The sequence below is a fragment of the Kryptolebias marmoratus genome, linkage group LG6 (genome assembly GCF_001649575.2).
Source record: "Kryptolebias marmoratus isolate JLee-2015 linkage group LG6, ASM164957v2, whole genome shotgun sequence".
NCBI lineage: Eukaryota > Metazoa > Chordata > Actinopteri > Cyprinodontiformes > Rivulidae > Kryptolebias > Kryptolebias marmoratus.
The window spans coordinates 25,303,577-25,322,562 of record NC_051435.1 but is presented as its reverse complement, the minus strand read 5'-3'; the positions used below and the strand labels follow the sequence as shown (position 1 = coordinate 25,322,562).

The window sequence follows — 18,986 nt, the reverse complement described above, 5'->3', positions numbered from 1 at the left end:
ACTGTGATAATAGATAAACACACACACACACACATAAACAGACATTGATAAAAACATTATCCTCTGCTTTCATCTTTCAGCAAAGGGCAAGTTGAATCTAATTTAAAACTATATGCAGAAATGTACTCAAAAACGTAAAAAAGTTGCCTAACTTATTTGCATTGTGTTTTTATTTTGCACCCTCCAACAACCATTTGGCTGCAACAGAGCATTAAAAGATGATTGATGAAATGGGAAAATGTGGGAAGGACAATGATTTTACCCAGATATGATCCCATTGAATTCCCAGCATGTGCTCACAGCTGTCTCCTTTGGCTTCTTTTACATCCACCACTTCCTCTGAGCTTCACTGAGCCAAGCCAGGAGGATTTTATGCAGGGAAATATCAGGACACTGAGCACCCTGATGTTACAAACAGGCTTTTCTACTTAGTCCACCATGTTTTACAAATGGTAGCAATGAAGAAGAAAAAGACAGCAATAATTTGAATTTATTGTATGGGCAGACTAAACCTATGTTACCCTTAAGTTAAAAAGAAAAATACAGTTAAATTAATTATTCTAGTGCAAAATAGAAGTTTGAAGCATATAGAAACCCAGACTTCATTTTGTTGACTAAATCCCAGTTAATATTTGTTACTTGTTTGGGATGTCTACGTGGCCTGTGGGCAGACTCTGAGTCAGAATTTATTAGCAGGAAATGAGTGTTACCTCATATATCTGGCTGATGAGTCAGAGGACTGTTGAACATGGATGTGGTAACCCAAGGAGGAAAGGTAATAACTCCATTTAGCGTTTGTCAACAAGTATTATTCATACAAAATAAACATTGTCCCTGTTTTCCATGTGTAGAAACAGAAATGTCATCATCCCAGTAGTAATGGACGAAAAGGCACATCCAGATACACCAGGCAGATCCCAGATGGCTGTTTATTGTCAGTTTGAACTGTTTGACACCCATCTGTTCATTTCTCCATTTTCATTCATGCATCCATCTGTCTTTCCACAACCATAAATGACACTGACAGTTCTGTATAACCCAAACCATAACTGCTTTCGACCCCTTTCTATTTGACTTTCTTTCATCAAAAATGTAAGTTGTCATCTTATGGTGGTAAACATATTGTTCTTGACAATATTATGTCTCCTGCACAAAAAAGCCTGTTCCATGGAGTACCCCACACATTCAGTGGGATGTTTTAGAACAAATGCTTATCACAAGTTTTAGATTTTTATTTGTAAAGGAAACAAAATTGAAAACCCTGTATCATTTTCCTTGTACTTTACAATTGTGCACTACTTTGAGTTAAGCTCTTGTCACTTCTCATACTCCAGAGGTCCCCAATCCTGGTCCTGGAGGGCCAATGTCCTGCATGTTTTTGGTGTTTCTCTGCTGTGACACACCTGATTTGAATGACTGAGTGATTAACAGGCTTCTACCAAACTTGAAGACCTGCTGAAGTGTAGGGAAACAACTAAAACCTGCAGGATAGTGGCCCTCCAGGACCAGGATTGAGGACCCCTGTCATACTCCATAAGAAACCACAAAATCGGCTGTCATCCATGTGGTTGTGTGACGAAAATTGCGCTATTTTATTCTTGTAGCAGCTTTGTCCATTGCTTTTCAAAACAAGGCCCTGGCCAAACCTTTTCTCACAGGGGTTTGAGTCAAGTATTCTGTGATTGGTCAGAAGTTGTGGGCGTGTTTATGCAGAAAACCCAGTGAGCTTTAATAGAGACAGTCTCCTTCTACTGCTCTGCTGAGAAGCAGCTGACTGAGGCTGTTAGAAAATACAGCTGTCTTTACAACTGTTCCAGTAAAACTTATAAACCTATGAACTTAAAAAGATGATGAAAGAACTTGTGGAAGGAGATATGACAGTTATTGGTCACAGAGGAGACGGTGTTAGCTCTTCGTGGCTGTGGTGGCTGAGAGGAAGAACGTCTCGGCCGGGCATCTTAGGGCCACGTTCCCTTCGTTCACTGTCAAATTTGCAAATGCCAAATGGCATGTGCTTTCTCAGTCTGTTTAATAAAAAAAGTCTGGTTGCAGTAAGGGAAGCAAACATCTGTAGAAGGACAGGAGAGTTGAGAAGCTGGCAGGAAGAAACCTGTTTTAATGCTGTAGGAGGAGGGAGGAGCTTCCTGGGAGCTCTGATCCAAGTGCAAGATGTCATGCTTAGAGTATGTGTTGAACAAATGACTCATGGTAAAACACCAAATTTTAGAATAATATTTGTAAAATTGAGTTAGTTCTTTTACGGTGTTTTCTAAAGTCAGTTGGCAGACATTTTGATTTAGGTTTGCTCGAAAAGTGAATCAGTTAAAGATATCTAAGAATGTTTCATTAAAATCCATTCAGTGGTTTGTGAGACATTTTGCTAACAGAAAAAAAACATCATCATCTTTTTAAAGGTGTGTAATAATAACAGCAATAATATGCTTTAATTAAAATGTGTTTTATTGTTTGGATTTCCAGGTGGAGTAAATTAAAAATGAAAAAATGAACTCAACAAGATTTGATCAAATAACAGAAAAAATATTAATATTTAATTTCCAATAGTTGTCTAACCCCTGTTCTTTATCTTTCAATCCACCCTCTGAAATAGGAGACTTCTCCTCCTGTCAGGATCTCAGGGTTCAGTTGTGTTTTTTCCACTAACATTTTCCTCTGCAGGGTGAGCTGGAGTGGGGCTTTTCCTAGGGTGGGGCAGGTTCCATCAGAACCTAGGTCAGCTGTGGATCATCACATCTGATTGAACCTCTTCTTACTGAAGACTGAGTTGAACTAATAGTCGTTGTTGGACCATTGCACATCACATGGTGACAGTCCTGCTCCCTCCTTGTTCATGCTCTTAGTGAAAATATTTAGACTTTTACCGGTTGTTTCTGCACAGAATCATCTGTGTGCCCCAGTAACACCAAGAACCTCTCCTCAAGTAAGCCTACTGACCCCCAGTTGGTATCTCCAAATTCAGAAAAAGAAGAAGTCAACCACTCACCTGGAAATAGTTTTTTTTTTATCTTGAAAAACATCTGGAACTCTGACCAAGAAATCCTCCAGTCTTGTAATCCAGACCAACCCCTTAGAAGCCTGTAAATTAAGAAAGATCTTTGTAAGAGCTGTCACCCTTTCTCATAATCTGCTCCTAAAAACATTCAAATTACCTCACATAACATAACCTGCCAATTATTCTCTCTGCACATACTTACCAGATGCACTTCCCCTTTCCTTCACAATAAAAGCAATATTTTTACTGTTTTGCGTTTGATCATTTTGGTTTTGACACTCTGAACGCTGAGAAAAAACTATTAGTTCTCATGACACCTCCTTTTATCAGTTCTAATCTTTGTAAATCTGTCCCTTACTATTGTCTTTGTTAGCCTTCTTTGTCTTCAACTCCTGCCTTTCACTCTTGCTTCTGGCATTACTTCTCTGTGCTCATTACTTCTGTCAGTCTTTCTATACTCTTACCTTTTTGCTCCCTGCCCTATGGCTAAGTTAAAAAGGCAAGTCAGGGTTTAGCTCATGATATCTCATAGACCACTGAACAGATTTTAATGAAATGCTCAGAAAATAATCATTAAATGTACATCTACAACTAATATCTTTTGAAGTCTCCCTGTTCCTAAATGGCTGCTATAGTTAAGCAACTTGGGAAAACACAAGAACAGCAATAACTCAGATACTGCACATCATTTTCTGTGGGAGTAGCTGACCTTCATCACCAGCACATCCTTTGAGCACTGCACATAGTGCAAAATTTTTGCTTAAAACTTTGGCATTAACTTATGAAGTCAACTCTGTCTGTCAGCAGCAAAATATCGTATGAAACAGATTTTAATGGAATTCTCAGGAAGTGATTACTGGAGATACATTTACAAATTATTCACTTTTGGAGTCGACCTCATTCAAAATGGTTGTCACAGTTAATAAACACTAGCCAACACAAGAATGACTATAACTTAGTCAAATTTACAGATATTGAGCTAAAGTTTTACATAATAGTAGCTGAGGGTCACCCCCAACACATATTCTGAGCACTCAGAAAATCTGACAATTTTTACATGACATTGAGCATAATATTTACAAGTTTTGACTAAAACAGCTCTAACTTTACCAAAAAAAAAAAGCTACCTGGGAAACAAGTAAAACATGCAGGATAGTGGCACTCAAGGACCAGGATTGCCTACCCCTGCTGTAGCTTCTTCAACTTTCATACTTTTAAAATATTTTACTTTATTTAAAATAAAATGCCCCACAGAAAATCATTGGTATCTCATTAATTGCGAGGATCTGATGTATTACTTTCTCGTGGTTTTTGTACTCTGTTTAGTTTTCTCCATGTATTTCACTTCTCTGCTCCTCTGCTTCTGCCACACCAACTCCCACCTGCTCTTGTTGTCTTCAGCCTAGGTGTTCAGCCTTTGTTCATTAGTTGTAGTTTTTATATACCCTCTGTTTTGCTCTATAACTAGAGCAACACTGACTCATTGACACTGTTTCAATCCCATGTCAGTTGTAAAAGTTCAGAAAAAGACTGGAGTCATTTTGATCTAATATTTTTGTTCATTTATCCTAATTAATGAATACATCATTATTATATATTACAATGAAGTTTACACTTGTTAGAAGACATACACTACACCAGAAATACAACTAAGTTACACTTACACTTTGTCATAGACACCAGCACTTTCACTGTCTAGCTCAGGGGAAGGCAACCCAGGTCCAGCAGAGCCACCATCCTGCATGTTTTCCTTGTTTCTCTGCTCCAACACACCTGATTTGAATCAGTGGGTGATTAACAGGCTTCTGCAGAACATGAAGAAGTGATTTAACCTCTGAATCAGGTGTGTTGGAGCAGGGAAACAAAGAAAACATGGAGGATAGTGGCCCTGAGGACCAGGATTGCCCACCCCTGGTGTAGAAGAGGGTTAGGCACAATATTTGTCAGTGTCTGACTGAACATACAGGCCTTCTTTTCTCAACCTGAAAAACTAGTTTTCTTGTCTTGACATTTCAGGAACCTTTGTAAGATCATGAACCCATGTTTGAAACTTGTGTAATTAGATCAATGTGAACTTAAGATGTGCTGAAATACAGCCGTGTAATCCCCGCCTTCGAGCAGTTTGTTTTTCATCACTACGGGAGAAGTCGGAGTGGCTGCTCGTTCATCTGCCTCTCAACATTTCTGTCTTTGGATCTGTCAGCAGATTGGCTCAACAAACTCCCCTCAAAATGTACAACTCAATTAGGGCTTGAAAGCAACAGGTGGCCCCCAGCATGTTTGTGCGTGTGTCCAGAAACTGGCTGTCTGCCTGAATCAGGACATATCTCCTCTTGCCAAAGGAAGATAGCTTTTTTCTCCTTTTTGTTTTCATTTGAAACATTTTCTGTTAAAAGGCTCGAACTTATTTGAACAACCAGCAGGCCTCACACACTCACATGATTAGTGAGCACTGCTTACAGTCATTTCACTCAATGAATTTGACACAAACTTTGGAATTGCTGCCAGCTGTCTTTCTCTGCTGCCACAAAAAATATAAGTGTTTGTACTGCAATTACCTCTAAATGCTACTTACTGACTTACAGACATAAAAGTGAGGACAAATTCTCACATCTGTGTTGTACAACACCTTTAGAAAAAAACAGGTTTTTTGGAAGTAGGCTACTTGATAGCAATTCTGTTGACAAATGATTTTGACAAAAGGTTTAAACACTTCAGTGTGTAATTTGGATGTTCATTTTATGTACAGAAAACAGTGAAAAGGACAAGGTTTAATAAGGGTATGCTTTAAAAAAAAAGTTATTTAAGAAGTCATACTCATACTCAATTCATAGTTTGCTGAAAGTACAGTGACAAGATCCACACCTGTGATAGGTGTTAAAAAGCTCTGTTTCACTGCTGCTTCACATCACATGTAATGTTTGAGCTGAATGAACCTGGAACACAAACTCATAGTGGAAAAAACAAAACAACAACTAATTTATGTTAAAAAAAGAAAACAAAAGGCTGACATGGCAGCAAAAGTTAAGTGACAAAAACGTAGAAACAGGTGGCGGGCATAAATGAAGAGTGAGAACACAAAAGACGTAACATGAAAAACACAGAAACATGGATGCCTGAAAGCAGAATGAACAAATCAGCATTAGTGGAAGCTAAAGAACAGATTATGATGAGGAAGTGGACACAGGTGACTGATTAGTAACTCGGGACAGGTAAAGGTGGGCGTGTCAGGCTGACACCTGAGTGCAGGTGAAGGGGGACAAGGGAAACACATGAGAAAACTCACAGCACTGCAACAAAACAGAATCACAAAGACCATAAGAATACAAAACACAAGAGTGACAACATGAAATTAAATACAAAAAAATACTCAAAAACTCAAATCATGACATCAAAAGGAGTCAGCTGTAAGTATTTGGACATCTGATGAAGATGCCTTCTGGGTTTCTCCCTTCAGAAGTTTTCTGAGAGTGTCCCACACTAGGAGGAGATCCTGGGGCAGACCCAGAACTTGCTGGAAGGATTTAAAATCTCCTCTGGCCTGTGAATACCTTGTGATTTCCCAGGAGCAGCTGGAGATTGTCACTGGGGAGAGGGATGTCTGGGTTTTCCTCCTGGATCTGCTGCCTCCGAGACCTGACCTTGAATATGCATCAGAAATTTAATGAATGTATCCAAATAGATGGTAAATTGACTGTACTTATTTAGTGCTTTCCTATTTACCCAGACTATTCAAAGCAAACTCAAACCCATGCATGCATGGGTTTTTTCCAGGTACTCCGATTTCCACCGACAGACCGCAAACAGGCATGTTAGATCCATTATTAACTCGAAATTGTCCGAAGTGTGAGTAAAAGCATTAACAGTTGTTTATCCTGTTTATATCAATGTGGCCCTGTAATGGACTTGCAACCTATCCAGGGTGTATCCTGCCTCTTGTACAATGTCAGCTGAAGATAGGCACCAGCTCTGCCTCAAAATGGATGGATGGATATGCTGTCAACTAAACAAATCCAGGGAAGGTCTTGCTTATACACTGCCTGGCCCAAAAACAATGTCACCCCCTGGATTTAACTAAGCAAATATGTGGATAATTACTGCATGGGTGATTATGTTTCAGCTGCAAACAAGTTATTTAACCCCAACTGGTGCAATGAGTTGCTTCTCATTTCTTAAACAACCATGTCAACAGACACATCCTGTCATCGTGGAAAAGATGTCAGTCTGTTTGAGAAAGGTCAGATCATTGGCATGCATCAAGCAGAGAAAACATCTAAGGATATTGATGAAAATACTAAAATTGGGTTAAGGACTGTCCAACGCATTATTAAAACTGGAAGGATAGTGGGGACCCATCGTCTTCGAAGAAGAAATGTGGCCGGAAAATATCCTGAATGATTGTGATCGGCGATCACTTAAATATTTGGTGAAATCAAATCAAAGAAAAACAACAGTAGAACTCCGGGTTACGTTTAATAGTGAAAGTAAGAGCATTTCCACACACAATGTGAAGGGAACTCAAGGGATTGGGACTGAACAGCTGTGTAGCCTTAAGAAAACCACTTATCAGTGATGCTAACCGGAAAAAAAGGCTTCAGTTTGCTAGGGAGCATAAAGATGGACTCTGCAGCAATGGAAGAAGGTCATGTGCTCTAACGAGTCCAGATTTACCCTGTTCCAGAGTGATGGGCTCATCGGGGTAAGAAGAGAGGCAGATGAAGTGTTGCACCCATCATGCCTAGTGCCTGCTGTACAAGCCTGTGGGGGCAGTGCTATGATCTGGGGTTGCTGCAGTTGGTCAGGTCTAGGTTCAGCAACAGTATGAGCTCAAAGAATGAGGTCAAAGGTCAGCTGACTACCTGAATATACTGAATGACCAGGTTATTCCATCAATGGATCTTTTCTTCCCTGATGGCACGGCCATATTCCAAGATGACAATGCCAGGATTCATGGGGCTAGAATTGTGAAAGAGTTGTTCAGGGAGCATGAGACATCATTTTCACACATGGATTGGCCACCACAGAGTCCAGACCTTAACCCCATTGAGAATCTTTGGGATGTGCTGGAGAAGGCTTTGAGCAGCAGTCAGACTCTACCATCATCAATGCAAGATCTTTGTAAAAAAATAATGCAACACTGGATGGAAATAGGTCTTGTGACACTGCAGAAGCTTATTGAAATAATGCCACAGCGAATGTGTGCCATAAACAAAGCTAAAGGCGGTCCAACGAAATATTAGAGTGTGTAACCTTTTTTTTTAACCTTTATTTTTTTGGTGGCAACTTTTTTCAGTATATGAAAAAACAGGCATTTTTTTGTTTTGGGGGTTAAAATAAAAAACAAAATAACCAGTCAGTTTTTATTATTTAATTTTTGATTGCCAATTGAAAATGGAAAGAAGGAATGATACAGAAGATTTTTGTTTTGTTTTTCAGTTTATTTTTGCTGTACATATAGGTCACTGTAAAGCAATTTGCTAGCAGAATAAAGGGAACCACGTGACTGTTGCAACAGGCTGTAGATTTACTCATGGTTCCTATGGAGCAGTGGCTCCCAGCCCTGGTTCTCAAGGGATGTGGATCAGTGTCTAGAGTAGTTGTCCTCCAATGCAAATTCTCGCAATTTTTTGACTGGTCTTAAGATTTTGATCAGGAGTGTATTGTGTTGTAAAGCGCTTTGAGTGGCCTGATTGGCTAGAAATGAACTATGTAAGTACAGTCCATACTAATTGGCTTTATATAATGTATGTAACTGTCTTTGTACAGAGCCCTGAGACAACTTTTATTGTGACTTGGTGCTATATAAATAAACTGAATTCTACAGATTTGAACTAAGCAACCAGCGAACCGTGCAGCTCTATTTTGAATGATCAGTTTTTGAATATACCAGCCTGTTTTTGTGTACATGGCTTGTGAAACTGTATTCTTGGTCATGCACATTATTGTCTTGCTTACATCAACCAACATCATACCCACCTCGGCTCACCTTCTACTCATTTTGGCAGGTGCCAGCATATACAGTGCCTATAAAAAGTATATATATAATAAATGTTTTATGCTTTTAGTGCTGCCATAAATAAATCATGGTCATTATAAAACGATATAAAATTCATATTAAATCTTGACTAGAGTTTGCCAAAATACAGTCTATCCATCCCCTGACTTGTACTTTTCAATAATATTTTCTGAGTTGAATTAGGACAATCTCTTTAAAGGGGGTGAATAGTTATGTAGTCACTTATTTTACATTTACTTTTTTTATTTAATTGGTATTACTCTGTCAAAATTTAATTTCACTTTGACATTGAAGGATTTTATTTTATTTGTCACAAAGGTCAACTTATATTGACCATGACTTATTTATGACTACAATAAAAGCACAAAACATCCAAGTGGTTGAATGCTTTAAAGCATATACAGTGCTTAAATAAACGGTTGCAGTACACTTTTGAAATGAAGAAAGGCAGATTTAGACCAGTTTTTCAATAATTATTATTTCTCAGCATTGTGGTTTTTTAGAGCAGGACATTTGTCACAGATGCTTTCTGACAGAGGAGAAGCCCCATACAGGAGTCAAAAAGTCAGTAATTAAATACAGAGACATTCCTCTATCAAAGATGGACCAGTACAGATAAACAGATGAACAGACGTTTTTATTGATGCAATCAGTCAGGCACAGTGAGGTATGAATGCTAACAATACGCTCTTTCAAAAATACTCCTACGAAATGGCTGCAAAGACCAGTTCGTCTATATGCTGCCTCTGACAGTTGTGAGCTTTCAGAAATAAAAGCGATCATTGCGGAAAGCAATAAATGTGTGACGGGCATCTCTCTTATTTTCAAAACTTGACGAATAAACATAGTTTAGCAATTCTCTTTGTGGTTAACGATTTTTAAAAAAAAAAGTTCCCTCTGTAATAAATCGGTTTGATTTTGTTAAATCTGGTGACAGAGTGGACGCACAGACCATATATGGTCAATTCATTATATTACTGAGCTGCAAAGCTGGCTTACTTTTTCGCGTCAACTGTTTCGGCTCTGTTACTATGTCACGTTGCAGCCAAAAGGTGCATCGGGGTGGGTTTGCTTCAACCCCCCACAATGCTTTAGTCCATTCAGAAATCACATCGAGGTGGCCGAAAGGCGTCTACATTCCAGCTTTAAGTGATTTGTGAAAGAGCCATAGGACATCCAGTGAAAAACTGAACGTGACACTTGATTGTAAGCACTTACGTTCTTAATACCACTGGATTGACACACTAAGCCTCAGTTCTTTTCCTACAGTAGTTTTCAAATGTTTGAAATGTGTGTATGTGTGTGTTTGAAAAAGAGAAAGGGAGGTATGGCAATCTGAGACTCCTTGAAGGACTGAGAACGCATAGGATGTCACAAGGTTCAGCAGCCAGGAAGACAAAGGGCTTGTGCTTGTTGACAAAGATGCAACAACATACACACATTCGTACACAATTGGCACCGGCAGTCCTTAAAGAGTATATGAAGTCAGACGGGAAATACCCTGCTCACAGTTCCAGCATTTCACAGGAGACAAATGTTTGTGCTCAGCAAATCCAAGTGTTAGAGAGGTTTGTGTTATCCTGCAAGTGTTTTTATGTGACAGATTTTAAGTGAGGAGGAAATCCAAATTAAGCAAGCCCATGTTAAGTTCATCACTCTTTCCACTGATGTGCGTGTGAGAGTGGGCATGATGTCGGACTAATACAGAATTAAGAACAAATGTGATCCATAGATGGGGTCTGAGATGAGCTACAAGCAGGTAAAACTTACAGTGAGCAAGATCACAGGCTTACTGGGCAGCATTGTACAGTGTCTGTTTGGAGAGACACTATAAAGCTTCTGAATGTTATACAAACACAACATCGTCTCAGCTTTCTGACACACTAAAGGCTACTGTCTGTTTAGTCTTTATGACCAGTTAAAGAGAATGAGTTAAAAGTTGTGGATTTGGTTAGTAGGTGCCAGTCGTGCTTGTATCAAGCACTGGAGAGCATTGTGGATGTGAAGATCTGTTGTAGTATTTGGGGAATCTGTTTGGTATCCATGGCAACAAATGATCTTCCTGCAGGAAGGGTTCGCTGGAGTCTGAAAACAAAGAAAAAAAGTTTAGGGTTAAATGGAGAAACATCACAATCGCCCTGTAACGCTGCATTATGTAAAAATATAATGAAAGCGGTCCTCAAAATGTAAATTGAAACCGCATTATGTAATAATCAACACAAAATGTAATAAAATCCTCAAACGCATTTTGTAATACTTTCTGCCACATTATGTAATAATATTATTACATTTTGCAGTGATTATTACAAAATAAGTAGTTTGCAATTTTTTTTTTGATAATGTAATAATGTGGTGCATAATAAATGATCACAAACCAGTGTTTGTATTCATCCTAATAATCACATTTGTAATAATGATCATGTCACAGATACTACACATTAAAATCTTTCAAATTTTAGCCAGTTTGTTCTCCTATTAATATAGACAGATCCTGTAGTTAACCTAGATGTCATTTCCATAAAGAATTTGTTCTTCTTTCTGTTGAGAGTGGGGGGGGTGTACGCTGCATATTTGTGCACTTTTCCAGTGCTTAACCTATCTCTGTCTCTCTGACGTTCTTTAAATATGAGAGAGAGTACTTTTAAATACATTTATTATCCATCCATCATCCATCCATCCTGTCTAGGGTGTTCTGGGGGCACAAACATCACATACTTAGGTTTGTTTGATGGTTGACCCGTTGGTCGACATTTTATCCAATACTACTCAATTCAAGAACAAACAAATAATACCTTCTATTAATAATACCCTAAAATACTTTATTTCTATAGAAATAAAAAAAAATTGTTTTTTTTTACTGAAATACGCCAAAACATTATGGGCAGATTTGTTGTTACCCTTAACAACCCTTACTCAATCTTTGCCAGAAAGCAAGAAGAAATGCAAGCCCAGGTTGACAATGTAGAAAAAAGAACCAAGAAAACCATCCAAAACCATTTCAGCTGAACTCCAAGGCCAAGGTAATTAACACCAATCATCATAGCTTTCATGGAAGAAACCCAGGAAAGCTCCAGTTTTGGCAGAAAAATACAAAAAAGCCACCAAAACGCATATCGACAGGACCCAAAGTTTCTGGGACTGTTGAGACAATCAGTTGTGTTTTTTGGATTATTGTGGAAAGGTATCAACAAGTTTGCCTGTATCTGTAAGAAGGAGGGGGTGGGCTGGGAGGGCATTATGTATTTTTTCAAGAAATAATAGGCTTTTAATTCTTTTATAACTTTACCTTTTAGAACCTGTTTTTTTACTCTAATATTTATCTCTGCCACTTTGTCTTCAACTGTCTCTTTTTTTAATCTGCTCCTCAAACCTCCTTTCTATAGCTCAGAGAGATGACCAAACTCAGTCTTCTCACCTCTCAGCCTGATCTCCGAGGGAGCCAATGAAGATGGCAAAGGCGTTGACCTGTGGATCAGATGTCAACACCTGGGCAAAGTGCTCTGCACGGATTCCGTATCGCTCCAAGTTTGCATCACTCAGAACAATTACAAAGTGCTCGTCAGCCTCTTCTTGTACCAGCTCCCTGATGCTGGCCTTCGTTGCCTCCAGAGTGTAGTCACCACTCATGCAGAACTGTGCGTGGGCATGCATGGTCTGCAGTGGGAGGGAAAGAAAACCATCTAAGTCTGAAGCAGAGACAGTACTAAATACTTACGTGATCTACACACATTATACATAACATAACCATATTATTTGACTTAAATGCAACAACAGATAAAATGTTGTTATTGATTAATTATAGAAACAGGTCACACAGCAATGACCAAAGCCAGTGCTGTGTGGCCTGTTAAATAATAGGAGCCACCATTGTTGACAGTTGTCACAACTAAAACCTGATAGTTTGAACACTGAGATGCTTGAACTTTTGTTGGGTCCTCGAACAGACAGCTTGAGTCTCACAAAGACCCTCCTGCTTCACAAAACAATTTTTACTGATCTTTTTATAAAATGATAAAAAAAGATCTATACCTTCCAAACCCCAATAATAAAAAGTACTAAATCGTGATAACAGGAATTTTAGTAGTTTAATTATGGTATTTGCATTAATCAGTTTATATTTAGTATGGGGTTTCACACATTTTATTTTTTATTTTTACAGATAAATACATTGATCATTTAATACTATGATCATTCATGTACTTTTACCACATGGCACAACAAAAGAAGATGACGAAAACCATTTTTTGCACATTTTGCTTTTGAAATACATTAATAAAGCAAACTGATTGTGAATCTGTACCTTGAGGACTTTGAGTCTCTGCTTGTTATTCTTGGGCACTTTGTCTGTAGTGACCAGCTCGATGTCATAACCATCACCCGAGTGACCCACTATGTCGTACTGAAGGAGGAAAACAAGGATGGTAAGTTTACAATAAATTACATGAGGAAGCACCAAAACGAATTCCAATGTTTGCACAACATTTCTGTAAGCTCACATTAAAACATCCTAAAGCAGTAGTTCTCAAATTGTGGGACATTGTTCTAAGATTAATGAGGGCACGCAACCATTCCAAATGATTATTTTTTGCAGGCAACCCCAGGTTCATGAGATAGATGGTGTAGATGGTAGAAAAAGAACCACAAAAACTATCCAAACCATTCAAGCTGAAAGGCTACAAGCTACAGGGTCTTGTACAACACGTAAAACGTCATTTGATACGCTGTTTGAAGTAGTATCACTTTTTTTGTAAAAACTAGTTTGATTGACAAGTGATGTGGCAAACTAAAATGTAAGTTTGTGATTTGGAATATAAGATCAGTTTAAAGCTGTCTCTGTTGACTTTATGTTTTTAACAACTCTACTTTCCAGGCTGGAACTGTTCAATGACAAACAGTACAACAGCTTTAAATGAAGCAGACAGTTTAAGGAGCTGAAGCAGGACTGTGATCAAGACCTTTTTTTTGCTTTTCTGACCACCCAAAAAAAATGTCCATGGCAGTACCTAATTTTAAGGCCCATATAAATGTATAATATGTGTGTTTAAGTGTTAATTAACAGCTAATAGAAAACTTTTAAGTCCTTAAAGATGCTTGGTAACACATATGAAAATCTGTGTTTTTTATGCTGGGAAGTAATACAGTAATCTTTGACATTCTTGGCTATAAGATCAAGTCTACAAGCTATAAGGAGCATTGTCCCCCATGGAGGAGGAGGCTGGAAACTAAGATCAAAGCAACTCAGGGAGAAATCAGCCAGCTGTCAGAGCAACAGAAAGGTGCATTGAAAAAAGACCCACCACAGAAATACCACAACTTGCCAATACCTTAGACTTTAGAAACTGAAAACAACACCTCAAAGCTCTGGCTACTCGTCTGAGGAGGTACACTCCAGAAGCAGAAGCCAGGAGAATAAACAGGGGATTCTTCACCGTACCATCCAAAGAGTACTCTCAATGGCAGAGGAATAACAAGAGAGTAGATCCACCCAGAGCTGAGACTGAGCAATACTGGAGAAACATATGGGAAAAGGAGGCATCACACAATGACAATGCCCCATAGCTTCAGGGTCTAAGATCTGACACATCAATCTCTTAGAACAAGAACCAATATCTATCACAGTGGCACACATCCAAGACAGAGTCGGAAAACACTAGATGCTAAACTGAAGCGGGGCCTGACATGATCCACACCTACTGGTTACATGACTCCTTGCTGAAATGAAATGTGTTTATTTGATTGCTAAGCTTTTGAAATATAAGAAACTATTTTTGAATATTATTTTTGTGCAAATACTCAAGAAGTTTAACAAATCTCTCTCTTGTCTTACAGAGAAGTGCACTCGGTTGTGAGTGAAAGAATCTGTGGACAGAGTGAGATAAAGCCCTTCTACAACCCAAAGGTCTTTCAGCCCCCATTTGAATGTTCCAATTGTTATCAAAAACGTAGTTTGATGACAAATATAGGAGAAAGCCTTGGCAGGTGACTGCATTTGTCAGCCTGTTATGTAGTTCCGTTTTGTGTTCGTCGTGTGAAGACCTTCTCCCCCTTTTTGTCTTTGTTTCGTTTTGCAACCTGAAAAAAAAAAACACTTTGTTTCAGTGTTTCTGTAAGTCCAGCAGACAAAAGATAAAGAGGAATCTTTCAAGGGACACTTCAGTTAGGAACAACTTTTTAAACCAATAGAACTGCTCTAGTTAGTGTCGTCAGACTCCTGCTGCATCAGCTGTCTCTTTGCAGAGCCTCTGCAAACACTGACCACTGACCCTCAACGGGCTCTGGGCTTTAAGCTGCCTCCTTGTCGTGGTCCTGTCGAGGCCTGAGCAGCCTCCAAGTTCCCCAAAGACTAAGTGATGACTGGCCTTGATCCGTCGAGGCACCTATAACTCTGTGACATGAGAAAGCCATTTTCGGTCTGACTATGTGATTTTTACTGATGCAGATTGATAAATAAGATCCATTTCCAATCTGATATTTATTCTAACCTCACAACCAGGCAGAATTAAGAATGTTATGACCAAATTCCAAAGTGAACTATTTACCAAAACAGTTTAAAGTATTTCAAACGCTCACTTAAAACCATAAGTCTTAAATCTAGACATTCTGTTTAAAGAATCCTTCTGTTTCAGATAAACTAATCACTATTTCATCTTAGATTATTAAAGTATTGTTGCTGTGTTTTACCTTGATAAATCCTCATTCAAAGTAATTACTTGATAATCATTCCTCACAAAAATAGTCATATTTTTTGTCGTGTTGTCTTATCTGTTTACCATTGATTCTATTTTCTTCAATTAGTTTTATTTCTGTAATAAAACCTTAAGACAAAATTAATATTCCTCCTTATTTGGTGTAAATATTATGACAAAAAGTGCCCTGTGATGAATGAATTTCATTTGTTGTGAATCTCAACACTGAATGCCCACTCGTTACATCATATATTACCTGCCAACCTGCATACCTACTGACTGACTCATCTATGATCTAGCTTTTTTGTTGTAAACATCATCAAAAATATGTTTTGAAATTTTTATCTCAAAAAAAGTTTGGTTGGCTTAATTATTATTGGTCACTTATAGAAACGTCATGCAGTTGATTAACAGGAAAACTGTGTGTAAACTAAAATACAACAATTCAAAATTCAAAAAGTCTGTAAGGTTATGATGTCACCTTAAACTTATGCTCATAACTCTCCAGAGCCTCCATGACCATACACACAGCCTCCATGGAGCGCTCCAGCCTGCGGTCCACGCCGTTAAAGCGGTACATGCTGCCTGACACGTCTGCCAACACCCGCAAACGCTTTGGCTTCTGCTGCGGACTTCCTAGCTGTGAGGATACAGAACATTTAACAAGAATTAGCAGTAGAAAACTTCAGGTTGGTTTCTGTTGGCTTAGGTGTGGTTTTCTGGCCAGGAGTCTAAAACTTGGTGGAACTATTTTAATGTAGACCTTGACGCTTGACCAAAATATGAACACTTGGAGCAAAATGAGTTAGAAAAACAAGGCATGCATATTATGGTTACTGTGTTTATATGATGAGTGTGAGAATCTTCTCTTCTCAGTGTGTATTTAGGCTTTCTCAAAAATAAATGAGAGCAGAAGAAATGACCAAACTGCGTGTCTTTGAGCAAAAACACTTGAGCATACTATCTCACATATACAGTTGAAGTAACGAATGTGAAAAGGCTAGGTTGATGAAAAGAAGGACATTATTGGAATATAAATATCTACTGAACAAACCTCTGGGTCCAGCTCCCCCCTGCGTTTATAAATGGCCTTTTCTCCAGTTAGTCCATCAATTATTTTAGCATCATCCAGTTCTCCTGTAACTTGGTTCTTTAGCCACTGCCGCTCCTTCCCTTTAGCCTGAAACACACATGTTCATTACTGCTGTTATTATTGTTTATTGTTGTTTTGTCTGAAATGATGCATGCCTTTTTTCAAATCTTATTCCTTTGCATATTATTATCATTGTGGTAAACATAATAAATAGACACATTTCAGTATATATGTTGGGCTGAAGAAGGTTTTAAAGAGTTTTCACAGATTGTGAAGGATGTAGTTGTTACTTAAATGAGCTCACAGGCTTTTTGCACGTGTTACTCCCCTTGAACACTTCCTGCCAACATGTTTGAATTAAGAATGCATCGATTTAAAAAAAACCTCACAACATAAAACATTTGCTGTGAATTTCTTACCATCAGACATGTCTCCCAGGAAACTGTCAGGCAGCTGAGCTAACCAGTTTTGAGAATTTACAGCATTTTCTATGTCAGTCTCATTTTCTTTATACAAATCTATGCTATGCGATGCTGTAATTCAGACTCCAGGGAGTCACACCAAGTGCTTCAGGACTAATGTGTTTTCATTCCTTGGGAGACAAATACTGTTACCATTCCAGGGGTTTTCCAGATGAAGAGAAAAACATATTTTGCATTCATAGAACAAATGCACTAATTGTGGCAATCTTAGGCACAGAAACCAAATGTCATTATGAAACAACTGACAAGGGCCTTATTAGATACAACAGCTGTTTACATTCCCTCTTTCTTTTTGATTTCACTTCCTATTTGTTTATCCTTAGGAACCAGAACTAGGTATTTGGAATAAAAAATCCATTTTGACTGGGCTATTCGTGTACTGGATTTAATATTAATTTACCCAGACTGATAATATTACAGAAATACACTGTTTACAGAGCACCGGGGACAGGGTGTATCTAAGGCAACATTCTTCATCTAAAGGAGCTGACAGATGACACCACATGAAGCTGTCAGACTGAAAACATGTTGTTGGGACTCCATGTTCCGCTTCTGGCTAAAGGGAGTTGTTTATGACTGTGGCTGTGTGTTTGGGCTTGCTGTTAGGCAACACATGTCATCTGAATGCATTTACACAGAGTAAAATAAAACTATTATAATGTACTTGCATTTCCAAATTATTATTAAATATTATGATTTCAATGAGAAATTCCTTTCCTTGCCAGTTAAGTAAATTAAATTAGTGCTAAGTTCAGATTTAGACAAAAAAAGGTTCCCAAAACTGAAGTGTACCTACATAACTTGTAGGAAACATCAAGTCTAGACGATGGTCAGAGATCAGATCATTTCTGCAAAAATTAATTTCAGTTTTTCTCAAGATCAAAGCTCATCAATGACAGTTTCATAAATGAGGCCAAGCTGTTTGTCAGAAGTCTTTTACTGAGATTCAATAAAACCTCTTTGTTTATACATAAATACAGTATATACATAGATGTACTGTTTCCTTCATTCTTTGTTATTTTTTATCCTATAAAACAATTTAGATTTACCTCTACACCTTGCCTAATGTAATATTCAGGGATTTGTAAATCTGTTAAATTTGCTCCACTTCCTGCCTTTGCTGTCTTCCTGATGTCCCCCCATTAATTAACACCTTCTCATCTACTGTTTGACAAGGTAAACGTAGAAATATGCTTCATTTTAAGGCATATTAGGAAAACACAGTTCTTAGTTTGAAAATCAGGAAAAAGCTGCAAGAAAGATTCTGTTTCACCAAAATATAAATTGCTGGGACAAATTAAATTCTTCTCCTTAGGAATTTTTCAGACAGAAGAAAGTCTGCCTATAACATGTAGAACAAAATATCTTTATGCCCCTTCTTTTAATAGGATGTTTTGCTTGACCACCATTGTGTGAGAAACCAGCAGGTAAAGGAACATTTGAATATTTTAAACAACAGGACTTTTATACTCCAGGATAGGATTATACTCCTAATTAAACTACAAAAAATAAAAGTTTCACAGTGAATTTGTAGCTGGTTTTACTGAATTTTACCTCTTCAAACCCTAACAATACCTGATACCTGTTCTTTTATATTCAGGCAAGTTTATCTTATCTGTGACTAGAAATTAAACATATTATAAAATGTGACCTTTGTTTTGAAACTTACAAATTAGCTATAGACTAATTTGCGGACCTA

The 18,986-nt window shown here is 38.1% G+C and overlaps 1 protein-coding gene across 1 annotated transcript in view; it reads right to left on the bottom strand.

The window, feature by feature from the left end:
* Positions 1–9,482: 9,482 nt before the first annotated feature.
* Positions 9,483–18,986, bottom strand: part of vwa8 (von Willebrand factor A domain containing 8) — a 145,753-nt gene continuing 136,249 nt past the window's right edge. Inside the window, exons 38-42 of the mRNA XM_037976242.1 lie at positions 16,767–16,892; positions 16,194–16,352; positions 13,327–13,425; positions 12,442–12,680; positions 9,483–11,111 (exon numbers count right to left, since the gene is read on the bottom strand). Of these exons, the coding sequence (XP_037832170.1) occupies positions 11,003–11,111; positions 12,442–12,680; positions 13,327–13,425; positions 16,194–16,352; positions 16,767–16,892 (732 nt within the window). The 3' untranslated portion in view covers positions 9,483–11,002. The remainder of the gene's footprint in view (positions 11,112–12,441; positions 12,681–13,326; positions 13,426–16,193; positions 16,353–16,766; positions 16,893–18,986) is intronic.